Below are 16,183 nucleotides of genomic sequence, written 5' to 3' on the forward strand. Positions count from 1 at the left end.
AATAACGTATTTCAAATCAGCAACAAAGTCTGACATGAACTGATCCATAAATGTTTTTTTTAATGCGCAAATAGCGTTAAAAAGCTTATTTTCAGGCTAGACGAGCCAATGCGCATGTGCAGCCCTAAGCCAGCAGCCGTTAGAAGCTCCGGTTCCCATAGAAAGCGCGAGTCTCAGGTTTCTATGGGAACCGGAGCTTCTAACGGCTGCTGCAGTGACTTGCGACTCAGCGATTGGCTCTTTTACTTGGGAGGCGGGACGTATTCCGCCATTTTGAGCGTTGTAGTTTCTCCCATTCATAACTAATATGAGTGAGTCGTGTTTCAAAGAATGATAACAATCGTCAACATCTCAAACTGAATGACCACGAACACAGAAAAGTTCGGTTTCACCTGAAGCAAAACACCATCGTGTACAGGTAAGAAAATTTTTGCCAACTTTTACCATAAAGCTGTTTAAGGAGTAGACGCAGTATGGTATAATTTACCCTCAGTTGATCCGACTGTCCGTGGGCGGGAATCATAGACTGGCGGGAATACAAACATGCGGAAGTGATGTAACGTTCATAAAATAAACGTTAATTTCTTGGTCCAGGTGACACAGAACCAGTTTAGTTTAATTTATTTAAGTTTTAGTTTTTATTTAGTTCCAAATAATCATTTTACAACATTTAGATTGTTTTTCACCTAATAATTATATTTTATTTTATTTCTGCTTTATTTAAATGAAAATAAATTATTCTCAAGTGTTTTTGCTTTAGAAAGCAGCCCAGGTGAAAAAAAAGTAAATTTCTATAATGTACTTAAAGTGCTCTATTTTCGTGCACTAATTTTGTACTTAATATAACGTACTAAAAATTCTACTTTAGTACTTCTTAAGATAATCTTAAGAACATCTAAGTGTACTCAACTGTGCTATTTTGAGACACCATGAAATATGAACTAAAATGTGCTTTTAATATACAATCTCTTTATTTAAAAATGTATTTAGTTACCACTTGTACTACACTATGGGTTCAAATGTACTATATGTGGTATCTAAAAAGATTTTTTAAATACAGAGATAGTATATTAAAATCACATTTTAGTTCATATTTCATGGTGTCTCAAAATAGCACAGTTGAATACACTTAGATGTTTTTAAGATGATCTTAAGAAGTACTAAAGAAGAATTATTAAGTACAAAATCAGTCCATGAAAATAGAGCACTTTAAGTACATTATAGAAATGTCCTTTTTTTTTCACCTGGGAGATTTTACTGGAAGCCCAACACAGTACCAAAATAGTTTATATCACAAAAATGTTCTTAAAACGAATACTGGAATTTATTATTACATAAATTAATATAACAACCAGCAACTTTTCTTCAGACTTCTTTTATAGTTTCAGCTATAGCTGATGGCAAGTGTTTTCTTCTCCCGTCTGAATCTGTTTGGTTTGCTATTTTTAACTCTGCATGATTGCATTATTTAATTGCATTGTTTTTCTCTGCTGACTATTTTTGGGTCACCAGCTGAGAAACAGTGATGTAAAACAAATCTTGTTTATTCTAATAATCATTAATAATTATTACACAAAACGTCCTTTTCTGTTTAAAATTGTTTATTTAAAATGTCAGAGCAATTTGTGTCATGAATGAACACACACACCCATATTTTGAACATTCAGAAATTATGATTTCATAATTTAACAGGATTATGTGTCCTAAATTCTGAAAGTGTCTTGATATGAATGAGAGACTGAGTATCAGTGTGTTTGTGGCTGTACAGGATGTTTTCTCTGTCCTGATTGTCTGGTGAATTCGGGGACAACATGAATCCCCTCCTTCATCTGTGTTGGTCATTGTGTGTGTGCGATGGCCTCAGATGTCCCTGATGTCCACGAGCGGCTTCTGTTCGTCCACCGCCTGGTCCAATATGGCAGAGATTATACTGTATGTTAAGGCCTTTTCACATGCAATATGTATTGCAAATTTACTGTGAAAGGTCAGTGTCAAATGAAATGGGGTCAGAGTTGAACTTGTTTGAACTTTGAGCATCATGTTACATGTTGCTTTGCTTCAGGGAACCTTCTCAGAACGATTAACGTTCTTTCAGCAACATTAATAGAATGTTTGTTCAAACATATTAATAATGTTCTCATAACGTTAGCACAAAAACACGGAAATGTTTCAGTTGGACGTTCATCTAACGTTTTTTAAGCGTTACTACTTGTTTCAGAATATTCAGAGAACATTCAAAGGTAACGTTCCCATAACGTTTACATAAACAACAAAAACATTCTTAAAGCATATTTTTGTTAGCTGTTAATAAATTAAAAGGCATTGGTTAGTTAGTTGTTCGAGTATTAGATCTGACCTTTGACCTTTGACGATTCCAGCTCCCGAATACCCATGTGAACAGCACCTGCTCCCATGATGCAGAGCAGCTGCTTTGGGTGCAGATGATGTCATCCATTGTGAGGCTGTACACTCAAACGATTCTTAAATGTTTAGTTTATTTAAGATAGTGCTTGTTTTTTGCAGAATAAATAACGATAAAGCGGCCACACCACTAACAATCCAAACACACAATTGCATTCTGAAATAAGAAAAAAAAAAACACATTGAAAAAACAAACCCAAAGTGGCTGATATTGAGCGGACTTGGCAAAACTTTGCCGTGAAGCCGCTCTCGTTGCCTCTAATCCCTCTGCTCTTTGTTTCGAGGCTTTACTGCGGCTCCGCTCGGCATTTACCCACGTGTCCCGGCGCCCGGATGGTTTCCACAGCGACCGGAAGCGGCTGACGGCAGCAGACGCTGGCTTACTGGTCTGGCTTTGACTGCGCCGTTCAACACCACATCAGCACTTTTAAAGTCCTCACACACACACACACACACACACACACACACACACACACACACACACACAGGTGATAGAGCATTATACTGTGTGTGTGTTCTTGTATACATGGTTTATGACGGCACAAATGTGTATAATGACATGGGTATTACAACATAAACATGGTTCATGAGGACAGGAAGTGTCCTCAAAACCAAATGGCTTAAAAAAACATACTGAATGTTTTTTTGTTTTTAATTAAAATGGCAAAAGTTTTCTGTGATGGGTAGGTTTATGGGCAGGGTTAGTGTTAGGGGAGACAATATTACAGTCAAAGTTGAAAATGGACAAACCCAGTGGTTGGGATAAATGTTTTTCCAACCTGCTGGGTAGTTTTATTTATTTTATATTAAAAATTACTGTATTGCTTGCTTAAAATGAACCCAAAAATATCTTGGAAATTAACATTTATTAATATACTCTAAAAACAATGGGTTAAAAACAGGAGCTGGTGACACAAAATCTACCCAAACGCTGGGTTGTTACGTCCGACCCAGGAGCTGCGTAACACAAAATCTACCCAAACGCTGGGTTGTTACGTCCGACCCAGGAGCTGGGTAACACAAAATCTACCCAAACGCTGGGTTGTTACGTCTGACCCAGGAGCTGCGTAACACAAAATCTACCCAAACGCTGGGTTGTTACGTCCGACCCAGGAGCTGGGTAACGCAAAATCTACCCAAACGCTGGGTTGTTACGTCCGACCCAGGAGCTGGGTAACGCAAAAACTACCCAAACGCTGGGTTGTTACGTCCGACCCAGGAGCTGGGTAACGCAAAATCTACCCAAACGCTGGGTTGTTACGTCCGACCCAGGAGCTGCGTAACACAAAATCTACCCAAACGCTGGGTTGTTACGTCTGACCCAGGAGCTGCGTAACACAAAATCTACCCAAACGCTGGGTTGTTACGTCCGACCCAGGAGCTGGGTAACACAAAATCTACCCAAACGCTGGGTTGTTACGTCGGTCCCAGGAGCTGCGTAACACAAAATCTACCCAAACGCTGGGTTGTTACGTCTGACCCAGGAGCTGGGTAACACAAAATCTACCCAAACGCTGGGTTGTTACGTCCGACCCAGGAGCTGGGTAACACAAAATCTACCCAAACGCTGGGTTGTTACGTCCGACCCAGGAGCTGGGTAACACAAAAACTACCCAAACGCTGGGTTGTTACGTCTGACCCAGGAGCTGGGTAACACAAAAACTACCCAAACGCTGGGTTGTTACGTCTGACCCAGGAGCTGGGTAACACAAAAACTACCCAAACGCTGGGTTGTTACGTCCGACCCAGGAGCTGGGTAACACAAAATCTACCCAAACGCTGGGTTGTTACGTCCGACCCAGGAGCTGGGTAACACAAAATCTACCCAAACGCTGGGTTGTTACGTCTGACCCAGGAGCTGCGTAACACAAAATCTACCCAAACGCTGGGTTGTTACGTCCGACCCAGGAGCTGGGTAACGCAAAATCTACCCAAACGCTGGGTTGTTACGTCCGACCCAGGAGCTGGGTAACGCAAAAACTACCCAAACGCTGGGTTGTTACGTCTGACCCAGGAGCTGCGTAACACAAAATCTACCCAAACGCTGGGTTGTTACGTCCGACCCAGGAGCTGTGTAACACAAAATCTACCCAAACGCTGGGTTGTTACGTCTGACCCAGGAGCTGGGTAACACAAAATCTACCCAAACGCTGGGTTGTTACGTCTGACCAAGGAGCTGCGTAACACAAAATCTACCCAAACGCTGGGTTGTTACGTCTGACCCAGGATCTGTGTAACACAAAATCTACCCAAACACCCCCCCCCCAATGACCTCTAGTAATTATGTGTCTGATTTTCAACCCAACTTGGGCTATTTTTAACCCAGTATTTTTAGAGTGCACAGTGTTAAAACCATTATGCCTATGGAATACCCCATGAACCACATATACAAGTGTGTGTATTAAAGTTTATTCATGCATAGGCTTATACTTGATAATATTCATGAATCTACTTTAAACACACTCAGTGCTGAAGCGGTTCACAGAGGCCGTCTGTCCTCCTGTTTAATTGCTGTCAGCTGCTCAAAGACACAGACAATATAATGAGCACTCATTAATTATACTGAAATATTACATAAGGAACTCCGCGCCAGCACAGATGAACAACCGTCTGTTCTGAGACGCTACTAATGCCGTTTTAATGCTGAAGACAGTCGGACGGTTTTGTTGAACTATCAGAATAAAAGATCTTTGTTTTTATCTTTACTAACACAAATATAACAACAATCAGCTCCTGATAATGAATGTGGTATGTATTTTATGATAATATTTCAGCTGAAGTTGTCACATGGTATAAGACCCGCCCTTTTCCTGCTGAGCTCTGAGAATCAGCCAATGAAATGCAGCTTCTGTGTTCAATCAGCCAATCAAATTAAAATGCAAATACTTAATAATCTCCATTCATATCCAAGTCAAAATGATTAGAAATTTTTAGATGCTAAAATAATAAAAAAAGTTTATTCATTCTAAATAACTAAATAACTTAATTTCACAGTTGGATGGTAATGGACAATATGTTTTTGTACGTGGTAATACCATGGTATTCTTTAAAGTTAATAATATAAAGAATGAGTATATAGCATGGTATATATTAAAGTGTCATTGTACCATCACTTTACTATAGTACAGTCTTTCAGGCATTATTATTCCATTATTGAAAAGCAAACATGCTGAATTATCTCTCACAATACATTCACATCTGTGTCACACGGCATGCAGCTCATAAAAGAATATTCCGCATTATATTCACTCTTCTATTGTTTAACGTGCATAAAGCGGCTCTTTCATGTGCAGGTTTAATTTCAGACATATAAACCCCTGAATGAACATCAATGTCAGCTTTAATAACAAATCGAGGAACAATGTGTGCGTGATGTCAATTACAGTGAACACAATATTCCTCATTTAAATAATTCATACACACAATAAAGGGGCGGGGCCTGGTTGAGTTAGTTAGTAGTGTGTTGAAACTGGCGGTTATGGTAAGGGGCGGGACATTTCCCAAACACCAATCACAACACACTGCTTCAGCCGACCAATCAGAGCACATTGTGCTTTTCAGAAGGAGGGGCTTCATAGAGACAGGAACTAAACAGAGCGTTACTGACAGACTGGGAAGAGAGGAGCTGCAACAATGGAGAATATGAGGAAAATAATCAACATTCAATCTAGTAGAGCACAAAAACAAAAATATAGCCCAAAAAATGAATAGGCAGCAGGACTGGATCATGTGTCGTTCTGATTGCTAATTGATTCACAAGCTTCTTTGGCCATTCAATCATGAGAAGAGCTGCTCTGCCCTTCGCTAGGATTGTGTCAGCTTATCTGAGATCAGCGTCATGTAAAACCTCCAGCAGAACAACAGAGCTGACCCCGCAAACCAATGACTTTGTTGTCACGCCATGACATTCACAATGGTGTTGTGCTTCTGTTTTTGTCCTGATATCTGAACCATAGATCTGCACTCATAAATAACATTTAAATTGATCTCATTTAGCGCCAGACCTTGTGAACCATAATCCAGATTTCCTGTGTGTGTTTTCTCTTCTGCTCTCGTTTATTAATTTCATTTGTGTCCATTTCCTTCTTTTTCCCCCTCACACCCTAATGAACTGTTATTTTGGGTTCATTTTAGGCAAGCAATACAGTCATTTTTAAAAGTGGACCTATAATGCTACTTTCACAAGATGTAATATCAGTCTCTGGTGTCTCCAGAATGTGTCTGTGAAGTTTCAGCTCAAAATACCCCACAGATCATTTATTAGAGCTTGTCAAATTTGCCCCTATTTGGGTGTGAACAAAAACACGCCATTTTTGTGTGTGTCCCTTTAAATGCAAATGAGCTCCGCTTTCCACTTTCCTTTAACAGCTCAACAACAACAAAGCTGGAGAATCTCACGCAGCCAAAATGACGACGGTGTTCAGCCTTACATTGAGTCGACACTGATGGAGAGACTCGGGAAGAAGTTACAACTTTTAGACGTTTCTGAATGGTTAGTGGATAAATTGATGTAGTTGCTGTGGAGTTGATTCAACTCATCCACTAGCATGTGCCGTCATGTTCATCTTTTGTGTTGAATTGACCCTCGTTTGTGAAGCAGTCCGGCGTAAAATGACAACAACACTCGACTACAACAACTCTTCCTCTTCTCTAAAGCAGCCCAACATGGCCCCGCCCCCTTTGTTGCGTGTTCTCGGGGGCGGAGTTTATGTAAATTTTAGGGTTAGTGATGTCACCAACCCGAAAAGAAGCTCCTTGTAGTCCCTTAAAAAGCGATTTGCATTGAACTTTGAGTGTCGTAACTTTGCAGATGATCAAACAGCAACATTACACACTAACTAAAGTTTAAAAAGTGAATTTTAAATGCTTCTACTGTTTGAGAACATCCAAAAAGCAACGTTCCCATAATGTTTGAAGAATGATACAATGAAATGTTCATATAACCAAGAAACATTTAAAAATCTGTATGTTTTGAATGTTCAGAAGTGAAACGTTATATTCGGTTAGCTGTGCAAACAGGAATGTTCTTATATTCTCCAGTTCTGACAGCAGAATGAAAGTAACAGGAAGTGCACTGTTTCTGCAACAGGAAGTAGCCTTGAGCCAAACATTCCGTGAGCCACAATGGCTGATCATTTCCACACAGTGTGTCAGTGTGAGTGTGAGAGAGACGGATTATCAGGGCTTTGCTGAAACAAAAGGCTCTTTATCTGCGGCTCCTGCATTCAGTGTGTTAATGCGCTTCAGTCTGGCAGGTAAACACACAGGTGTGGATGAGCTGATGAGGGTTTGTTTGTTCTGAGATCATCTGAATCGACGAACACAAACCACCCCTAATCAACCATGAATCACAGTCTGTCCTCTCAGGAAACAGAGCATCATCTCAAAGATATCATTCATTACTCAAGCTCTAAAGAATTATAATGTTAAAAAATATTCCATTTCAAATATAGGGTTATTCATCAAAGAATTTCCTAGCTGTATAAATACTTTCAGCTGATGTTAGAGATGTGGACACTGATAACAGATCAATCTAAATTGTAATGTTGACATGCATTTCCTGTAAAGCTGCTTTGAAACGATATGCATGGTGAAAAGTGCTATACAAATAAATATGAACTGAATTGAAATATGCACAGGTTTCACACACTCAGTTTTTGTGTAGAAAGCACATGGTGAATGTGTGTTTGTGGGACAGAAGCTCTTCTCTGACCTGGTGTCACTTTACAGCAGATTCCAGACACACAAACCCACTTCCAGCGTTCAACAAAGCCTGTCCTGGTCTCCCAAAACACACACACACACACACACACACTCTTTCTCCATTCACACACAATAGTTCGCGAGTGTTCAGCAGATTTGAGGCCGTTCGCTCAGAACATCCTGTGGTTTAATCAGCTCATCTCTACAGCAACACACTCACTTTCTCTCCCATCATGCAGTTTGGGTTTCATCACGCTGTCGTCCTGTAACCGTAACCTGCAGCCACACCCTGAATAATGCATGAGGACGATCAATGATTAAACTCACCTGCTGCCCTCTCGATATCAAATCAAAGCTTCGCTGTAAAGAGTGGCAAAACCTTCATTTGCTGTTTGATATTCATTCTGGACTTCAGTAAAGCCAGTTCATTCAGTCTGTTTTCAGTGTTCCTGCTCTTATTGTGACTGATTCATCGATGATGTCATTCTAAAGAAAAACATTCATCCTCATTATAATGCAATGACTCGACTTTCCTCTTCATCTGACGTCATCAGTCCTTCTTATTCATTCACGCTGCAAAAAAATATTTTTGGACATTGTAAATAAAACATTTACAAGAAAACACTCACAGCTAACAGGGAACGTTCTGGCAAGGTTCTTCCAGTAACGTTAATAGAACGTTTTTTCAAATCTATCTGGTCTTTGATAATGTTCTCAGAACGTTCTGGCAAGGTTCCCTCAACGCTATGAGCAAACGTTCTTCCAGTAACGTTAATAGAACGTTCGTTCAATGTTATCGGGTCTTTGATAATGTTCTCAGAACGTTCTGGCAAGGTTCTCTCAACGTTATGAACAAACGTTCTTCCAGTAACGTTAATAGAACGTTCATTCAATGTTATCGGGTCTTTAATAATGTTCTCAGAACGTTCTGGCAAGGTTCTTTGAATGTTACAATCAAATATTCCATGAGACGTTTTAGTTTAAAATGTATTCGGAAAGTAACGAACCCCTTATTGTTTATAAAATGATGAAATATAACGTTCAATTAATTTTTTTCGCTTACCTTTAAACAAGAAAAGACGCTGAGAACATAACTTAATGGCAACGTTCTGAGAACATTGATAAATATTAGCTTGGCTATTACTTCAAAAGTTCGTGTTTAATTTGCCTGTTCTTTGTAAATTTACTAGCAGTTTCTGAGTGAAAACTCTAATTTTTGGCGTAGAGACACTTTCACACATCATTAAGCTGTTTCACCCTAAAATACATCGCATCATGCATGAAAAATGGGTTCACAAACAGACTTGTGACTGATTTATAATATCACATCCTCACTCTCGATATTAAAAGTGAATCAAATGGAAGAATGATAGCTTCTGAACAACAGAAGATGGTTCATGTGTTTCCCTATACAGAGACTTTCATGCATTTGATTTTGAATGTAAATTCAGACTCGGATGCATTCGCAGATATTCACACTGACAATTACAGCTCTGAGAAATCATTTCAACCCAGAATGCTCCTCTAACCTCTCACGCATCAAACAAGCCAAACTAGTTCAATGGTACATTGTTTATTCTCATGTACTCGTGTTTTACAAACATTTAAACATTTCGATTTTGTACAAAATATAAACTATGCAAGAGAAAAACAATATTACAAAGTGTCCATCTCATGCCAATGAATGACTAACAGTTTGATTCAGAACTAAAGTGGGCAAATACAGATGAAGATCCACCTGCACCTCCAAGTGACGAAACCAAAAGACCCCATTTAAAAAATAAAAACCGTGCGCTTTAGTTTGGATCAGAATGTGTAAAATGCATCTTGCACGATCCGGCCGTCAACCTAAGATCATACAATGTCCCGTCCAGCTGGAACATCTGCCTTCATCTCACTCTACAGGCTCAGCAATGCAAAAACCGGATGTTTTCTTGTGGGAAAGGAAGCCAGGTGCCGTTTGAAATGTCCTCAATCTGTCTGTGCTTCTACTTCAGGGCAATGGAGGAACCGCCCTGCTGGAAATGAACAGAACTTGTGGACATCCGTGTGTTGGAGGTGAAGCTACAGAAGGAGAGGTGGCAGAACTGGCCTCGAGGAACGTGTGAAGGTGCGGAGATGATGATGCTCTCAACAGCAGCGGTGCAGGAGGCTGCTTGCCATGGCGACGGGGACGAGCACGTAGAGCGCGTTGGGCCGCGACTGGACGCCGGCGCCGGTCGGAGCGGTGGTCGTGTTCGCCGAGACGTACGTGTTCGTCGCCATGGTGTCGTTCGCGTTAACGGTCTGGTTGCCCGCCAGCGCGGTGGAGTTGACCGGGGAGATTGTGTTCTGAGACAAAACCTGCGGAGAGAATGAGGCCATTATCACACGAGTCCATGCAAACAGACGCAGTTGTTATGCAAAACGCTTCCAATCATGCATTTGCATCCTCAAACCTCAGCTGGAGGGATTCTTTGTTACAAATCACACACATCTGCATGTTGGATGTAATGCGTAATCTCCAATGAGCCTTTTAAAATACGCGCGCAAAACAGCAAGTGCGTTTGCAGCGGATGATGATGATGAGGACACTCTAAATTATCTTAAAAGTTGGACTTATGGAACTGTATTTAAGTTAAGAGACTCTCAAATTATGCTTATGCAAACTGCGTGAGCGCGCACGTCCCAGTCCATCTGAGACAAAAGCGAGCGGAGACGCGCCGGTGTTTCGGGTTCCCACGCGGGGAAAAGACACGGATCGGGTTTCTGAGGCACAGAACAGTCTCAGAGAAACTCAAGCCCCGGGACAGACATCGATACACTTTAAATCATTCATTCCTCCATAACCACGAACACGGTGGTCGAGTGGTTACCAAAATGTCGCTTTCTCCAAATGGAAAGACGCGGAGGATATTTGTGCTATACTGCATTTTTTTTTTTTAAGTAATATCACTTTTTTTGTAGTTTAACGATGCTTTGGTAATATTTACAATATTATCCCAGAAAAGCTTGTTAAATTTATGATTATCTTAATCATTTAAAACGAACAAAGTAATTTGACTTTGCGCTCAAACACTGAATGGAATGAAGGAAAATTGCGCAGGATTAATTTTTGTAAAGGTTAGTTTAATTACACTTTTATTTCATTTTAACATTAAATGAAAGTGTAATTATAAGTTAACACTCTACATGTAAAGCAAACATATAGGCTCATTTGATTAAGACCCCAAATGCTTTAAAATGAGTTCTGAAACATAAATTAAGATAAGTATAATTAACATGTGAACTCATACCTGAGTGATGAGGCAGAACGCGCAGAGAATTACTCCAGCGGGGGTCAGATGAGCCATTCTGGTGATGATGAAGATGATGATGATGATGGTGAAGAGTGAAGCTGATGGGAGCGACGCAGGTGGGTTCATCTAAAGGGAGACGCCGGCTGCTGCTGGAGCTTTTATACTGGGCATGAGCTGGAGGGTTTGCGTCACATACGTCACATATACCCCCCCACTCCCACCCACCCGCGTTCTGCAGCATACTCTTCTTTTAGGTAATTTCTTTCCTTTTTATACACAATATCTAGTGTTTGTAGAACAAATTTTGTTACAGGCTAATTAGTGAGTAATAATGACTAAATAAGATCAACATTTAACAATGTAGAAGAAAAAACCCAGCTTTAAATAGTTAATCATTGATATCATGCTTATTTGATTTGAGCGACATCTAGCGGCTGCGTGTGGAATCGCCACTCAAACACAGAGTTGTAAATCAAATCTAGTGTTTCTCACACACAAGTCATGTCAACAACAGTATGGCCAGAGTGCTGATGTTTCTTCTAGAAAGCAGCATTTCACAATCATGTTAGAGTTATCAACTAAAATGTTTCTGAAACGTTTGAGGAGCCAATCATTAACTACTAAAAGTAAACGTAAACTAAATGATTCTGAAAGGTTTGTACATTTATGATGTCTTCCTGGCTAACAAGGAATGTTCTGGCAAGGTTATCTCAACGTTCCGAACAAACATTCTGCCAGTAACGTTATTAGAACGTTCATTCAACATGATCTGATCCTTAATAATGTTCTCAGAACGTTCTGTCAATGTTATCTTAAGGTTCCGAAAAAATGTTCTTCCAGTAACGTTAATAAAACGTTCATTCAACATTATCTGATCTTCAATAATGTTCTCAGAACGTTCTGTCAATGTTATCTTAAGGTTCCGAAAAAATGTTCTTCCAGTAACGTTAATAAAACGTTCATTCAACATTATCTGATCTTCAATAATGTTCTCAGAACGTTCTGTCAATGTTATCTTAACGTTCCGAAAAAATGTTCTTCCAGTAACGTTAATAGAACGTTCATTCAACATTGTCTGATCTTTAATAATGTTCTCAGAACGTTCTGGCAAGGTTCTATTAATGTTACAAACAAACTTTCTTACAGTAACGTTAATAGAACGTTCGTTCAAAGTTATCTGGTCTTTAATAATGTCGTTTGTACAAAAACATCATTCATGGAACGTTTTTTTTAAAAATGTTACTCGTTTCAGAACGTTCAGAGGACATTCAAAGTAACATTCCAATAATGTTTGCAAAATTGAATAACCTTAAAAAACATTTCGAAAGTTCAGAGAAATAGCATGGTATAACCACAGTATTTTTTGATTTACACTGGAGTAAATATGAATATGGTAATCATTCAAGCTCACAGTGCTTCTTTTGTCCACGCTCAGACACATAAATGAAGCTTCATCTCCCTCTAGTGGCCAGCAGAAGCACTGCAGTGTGGATGAATCTCATGATGAACGCTGACACAAACACAGCTGACTTCTTTACATGCAGAACTCTTTGTTAAGCGTGTTTCAGAGCATCTGTGAGCTGCATGTCGGTCCGGAGCGTATGGAAACGCTCTTCAGGTGCTGCTCCACAGATGTGTCGAGCTCAGGGAAGTTTCAGGCCGTTGTGTCTCTGCCAGCGGGGATCAGATGACGCCCGCAGGGCCCGAAACCCGACCCGGGGCCCTTAACAGGCTCTCCGCTTACATGAGCGCGCTTATTCTTCGAAACACTGAACTGAGAGTCTGTGAGATTGTGTGTGTGTGTGTGTGTGTGTGTGTGAGTGAGAGTGTGTGTTTGAAACTGTGAGCAGTGAATGAGAGAGATTTTACTCAGGCCTGCTACACATTACACTAGCAAAGAGTACCATGGTATTACCATGTGTTTATGGTTGCATGATTGTTATACAAGCTCTTTCAGTGTTTTAATCTGTAACTTTTTAATATGACTCTAATATCTCATACTGTCAACTTTTTATCTCATAATTATGACATAATTTCAACTTTATCTCATAGTTTCAACTTTTTATCTCATAATTTTGACTTTTTAATCTCAATTAATACTTAGGACTATGCCATAATTTCACATTTTTGTGTCAAATTTAAATGTTTTAATCTCATAATGTTTTAGCATGTCATACTTTTTTTTTTTTTTTTTTAAATAGTGTCACAATTTTACTTTATATCATAATTTTAAATCTTGGTGACTTTATTTTAAATTGTTATGACAGTATGTCATAATTTTGACTTTAATTTCATAATCATGCATTATATGATATAATTAGGACATATCATACTTTCAACTTTTTATCTCATAGTTTCAATTCGTTTTGTCATAATTTTGTTTTTAGTCTCATAATTATGACTTGTTATGTCATAATTGCAACTTTTTATCTCATAATTGTCCTTAATTGACAGTATATCATAATTTTGGCTTTTTATCTCATAGTTTCAACTTTTTATGTCATAATTTTATCTGTTTAGACTCTTAATTATGACTTGGTATGTCATAATTGCAACTTTTTATCTCATGATTATGGTATAATTTCGACTTTATCTCAGTTTCAACTTTTTCCTCATAGTTTTAATCTCATTATTATGATTTAGTATTTCATAATTTAACCTTTTAATCTCGTAATTATGACATAATTACGAAATTATATATATACTTTCAACTTTTTATCTCATAGTTTCAACTTTCTGTCATAATTCAATCATTTTAGTCTCAAAAACTTTATCTAAATTATGATAATTTCTTAAGACAACTTATCTGTTTCAACCTTTTGTCATAATCAAAACAATGTAATCTCATAATTGTGACATAATTGACAGGATATCATATTATTATCTCAGTTTTAACCTCATAATTATGTCATAAATTCGGCCTTTTAATCTCATAATTATGTCTTATATGACATAATTATGACATTATATCATCATATTGACTTTTATCTTATAATGATATCATTATTTTGACTTAGTGTGTCTCTCTTTTACTTTCTAATTTTGACTTTTTAATGTCATAATTTTGACCTTATCTAATAATTGAAAAAATATTGACGTAATAATGACTTAATTTCGACTTTTTTATCGACTTAGCATGGCATAATTTCCACTTTTCATGTCATAGCCTATGAAAGCATGATTTAGTGTCGTTCGTGTGTGTTGAGAACTGAAGGTCCATCCGAACAGAGTCGTGCCCGAGAGTAAAGACGCGCCTGTGTTCGCCGGTAAAAGCCTCTCGCTCCGCGCATTCCTGCCGTAATGGATCCGGGGGAGCCTGTGGGAGGAGGCGGTGGGCGCCGGGTGTTGAGTTTCACCTCCTCCCCTGATCTCCGCTGCGCGCCTCTCATTGTTCCCGCGCCGCGTCAGATTCGCGTGACAGCCGCGACTGACAGCGTCCGTTCCGCGCGCCTCTCCGCGAGTCATGCCCGAGATGGAAACGGGGCGACCGCCGGAGAACAAACGCAGCAGAAAACCTGCGCATCCCGTCAAGAGAGACGTGAACGAGGAGATGAAGGTAAGCGCGAGGTGTTTCTGAGGACGCGCGTCTTTATATCAGATCATGTGTTTCAGAAACTCGCGGCGCAGAGCGCATTTTGGCTGAATCTGGTGGAGCAGCGGAGCGTTGCGAAACTTATTCGGTGAGCCTGTAGTGTTGTTGGTTAAAGTTAAGAAGCTTAATGGAGACACGAGCACGAGCATCCCGTGCTGGACACTATATGCCCAGATTAACATTCACTGCTGCGCGTTTCTGCAGGTATTTGATGCGTAAAGAAGCAGATGCTGCTGATGTGATGCTAAGAAGCTGTACATTCATGGATTCATGTTTTAACGCGATTACTAATTTGTTTTTTAAAAGATAAAACAATTAATATCATTTCTTAATATATTTGTATATATAGGCCTACATATGTGTGTATATAAGTGTTTGTTTGTTTGCTTGTGTGTGTGTGTGTGTATATATACATTAAAAAGATATATATTTTTTTATTTAAAATTTGTATTATTATAATTAAAAATACCTATAGAAGCTTTTATACAAAATATAAAAAATGGAATATATACTATTTAAAAAAATAAAATACTATATGTAAAAAAAATTTTAAAACATTTTTACATTTTATTTTTTAAAATATTTAATATTTATTTTTCATGTTTTTATTACTTTTTTCTTTTTCATATTTTGAATTCAAAATTTTATTTTTAAAATATAAAAAATAAAATATAGATTCTAATATTTAAAAATAAAATACTGTGTAATAAAATTATAAAATAAAACATTTGTAATACATTTTACATTAAATTTGTTAAAATATTTTATGTAATATGCTCATTTTTTATTACATTTGTTTTATATATTTTGTATTAAATATTTTATTTTTAAAGTATAGCAATAAAATATTGAATATAGAAATATTTAAAAAATAAAACAGTGTGTGTAATAAAATTCTAAAAATAAAATTGATGCATTTTAAAATATTTTATACAAAAAAATATTATTTGTTTTATATTACATTTTTATATAAATTTTGTATTGAATATTTTATTATTAAAGTATAAAAAAATAAAATATAGAATACATAAATATTTAAAAAAATAAAATACTTTATGTAAAAAAATTAAGAAAAAAATAAAATTAATGAAAATTTTAAAAATATTTTATATATTAGCCTATATTTATTCTTTGAGTTAAAACTAAAATACTGTATGTAATACAATTATAAAAATTAATAATTTCATTT

General features: G+C 37.9%; 1 protein-coding gene across 1 annotated transcript in view; it reads left to right on the top strand.

The window, feature by feature from the left end:
• The first annotated feature begins 14,745 nt into the window (after nt 1–14,745).
• sobpb (sine oculis binding protein homolog (Drosophila) b) overlaps nt 14,746–16,183 on the top strand; it is a 12,313-nt gene continuing 10,875 nt past the window's right edge. Inside the window, exon 1 of the mRNA XM_067390786.1 lies at nt 14,746–14,958. Within this exon, the coding sequence (XP_067246887.1) occupies nt 14,866–14,958 (93 nt within the window). The 5' untranslated portion in view covers nt 14,746–14,865. The remainder of the gene's footprint in view (nt 14,959–16,183) is intronic.

Source organism: Chanodichthys erythropterus, chromosome 8, assembly GCF_024489055.1.
Source record: "Chanodichthys erythropterus isolate Z2021 chromosome 8, ASM2448905v1, whole genome shotgun sequence".
Classification (NCBI taxonomy): Eukaryota; Metazoa; Chordata; class Actinopteri; order Cypriniformes; family Xenocyprididae; genus Chanodichthys; species Chanodichthys erythropterus.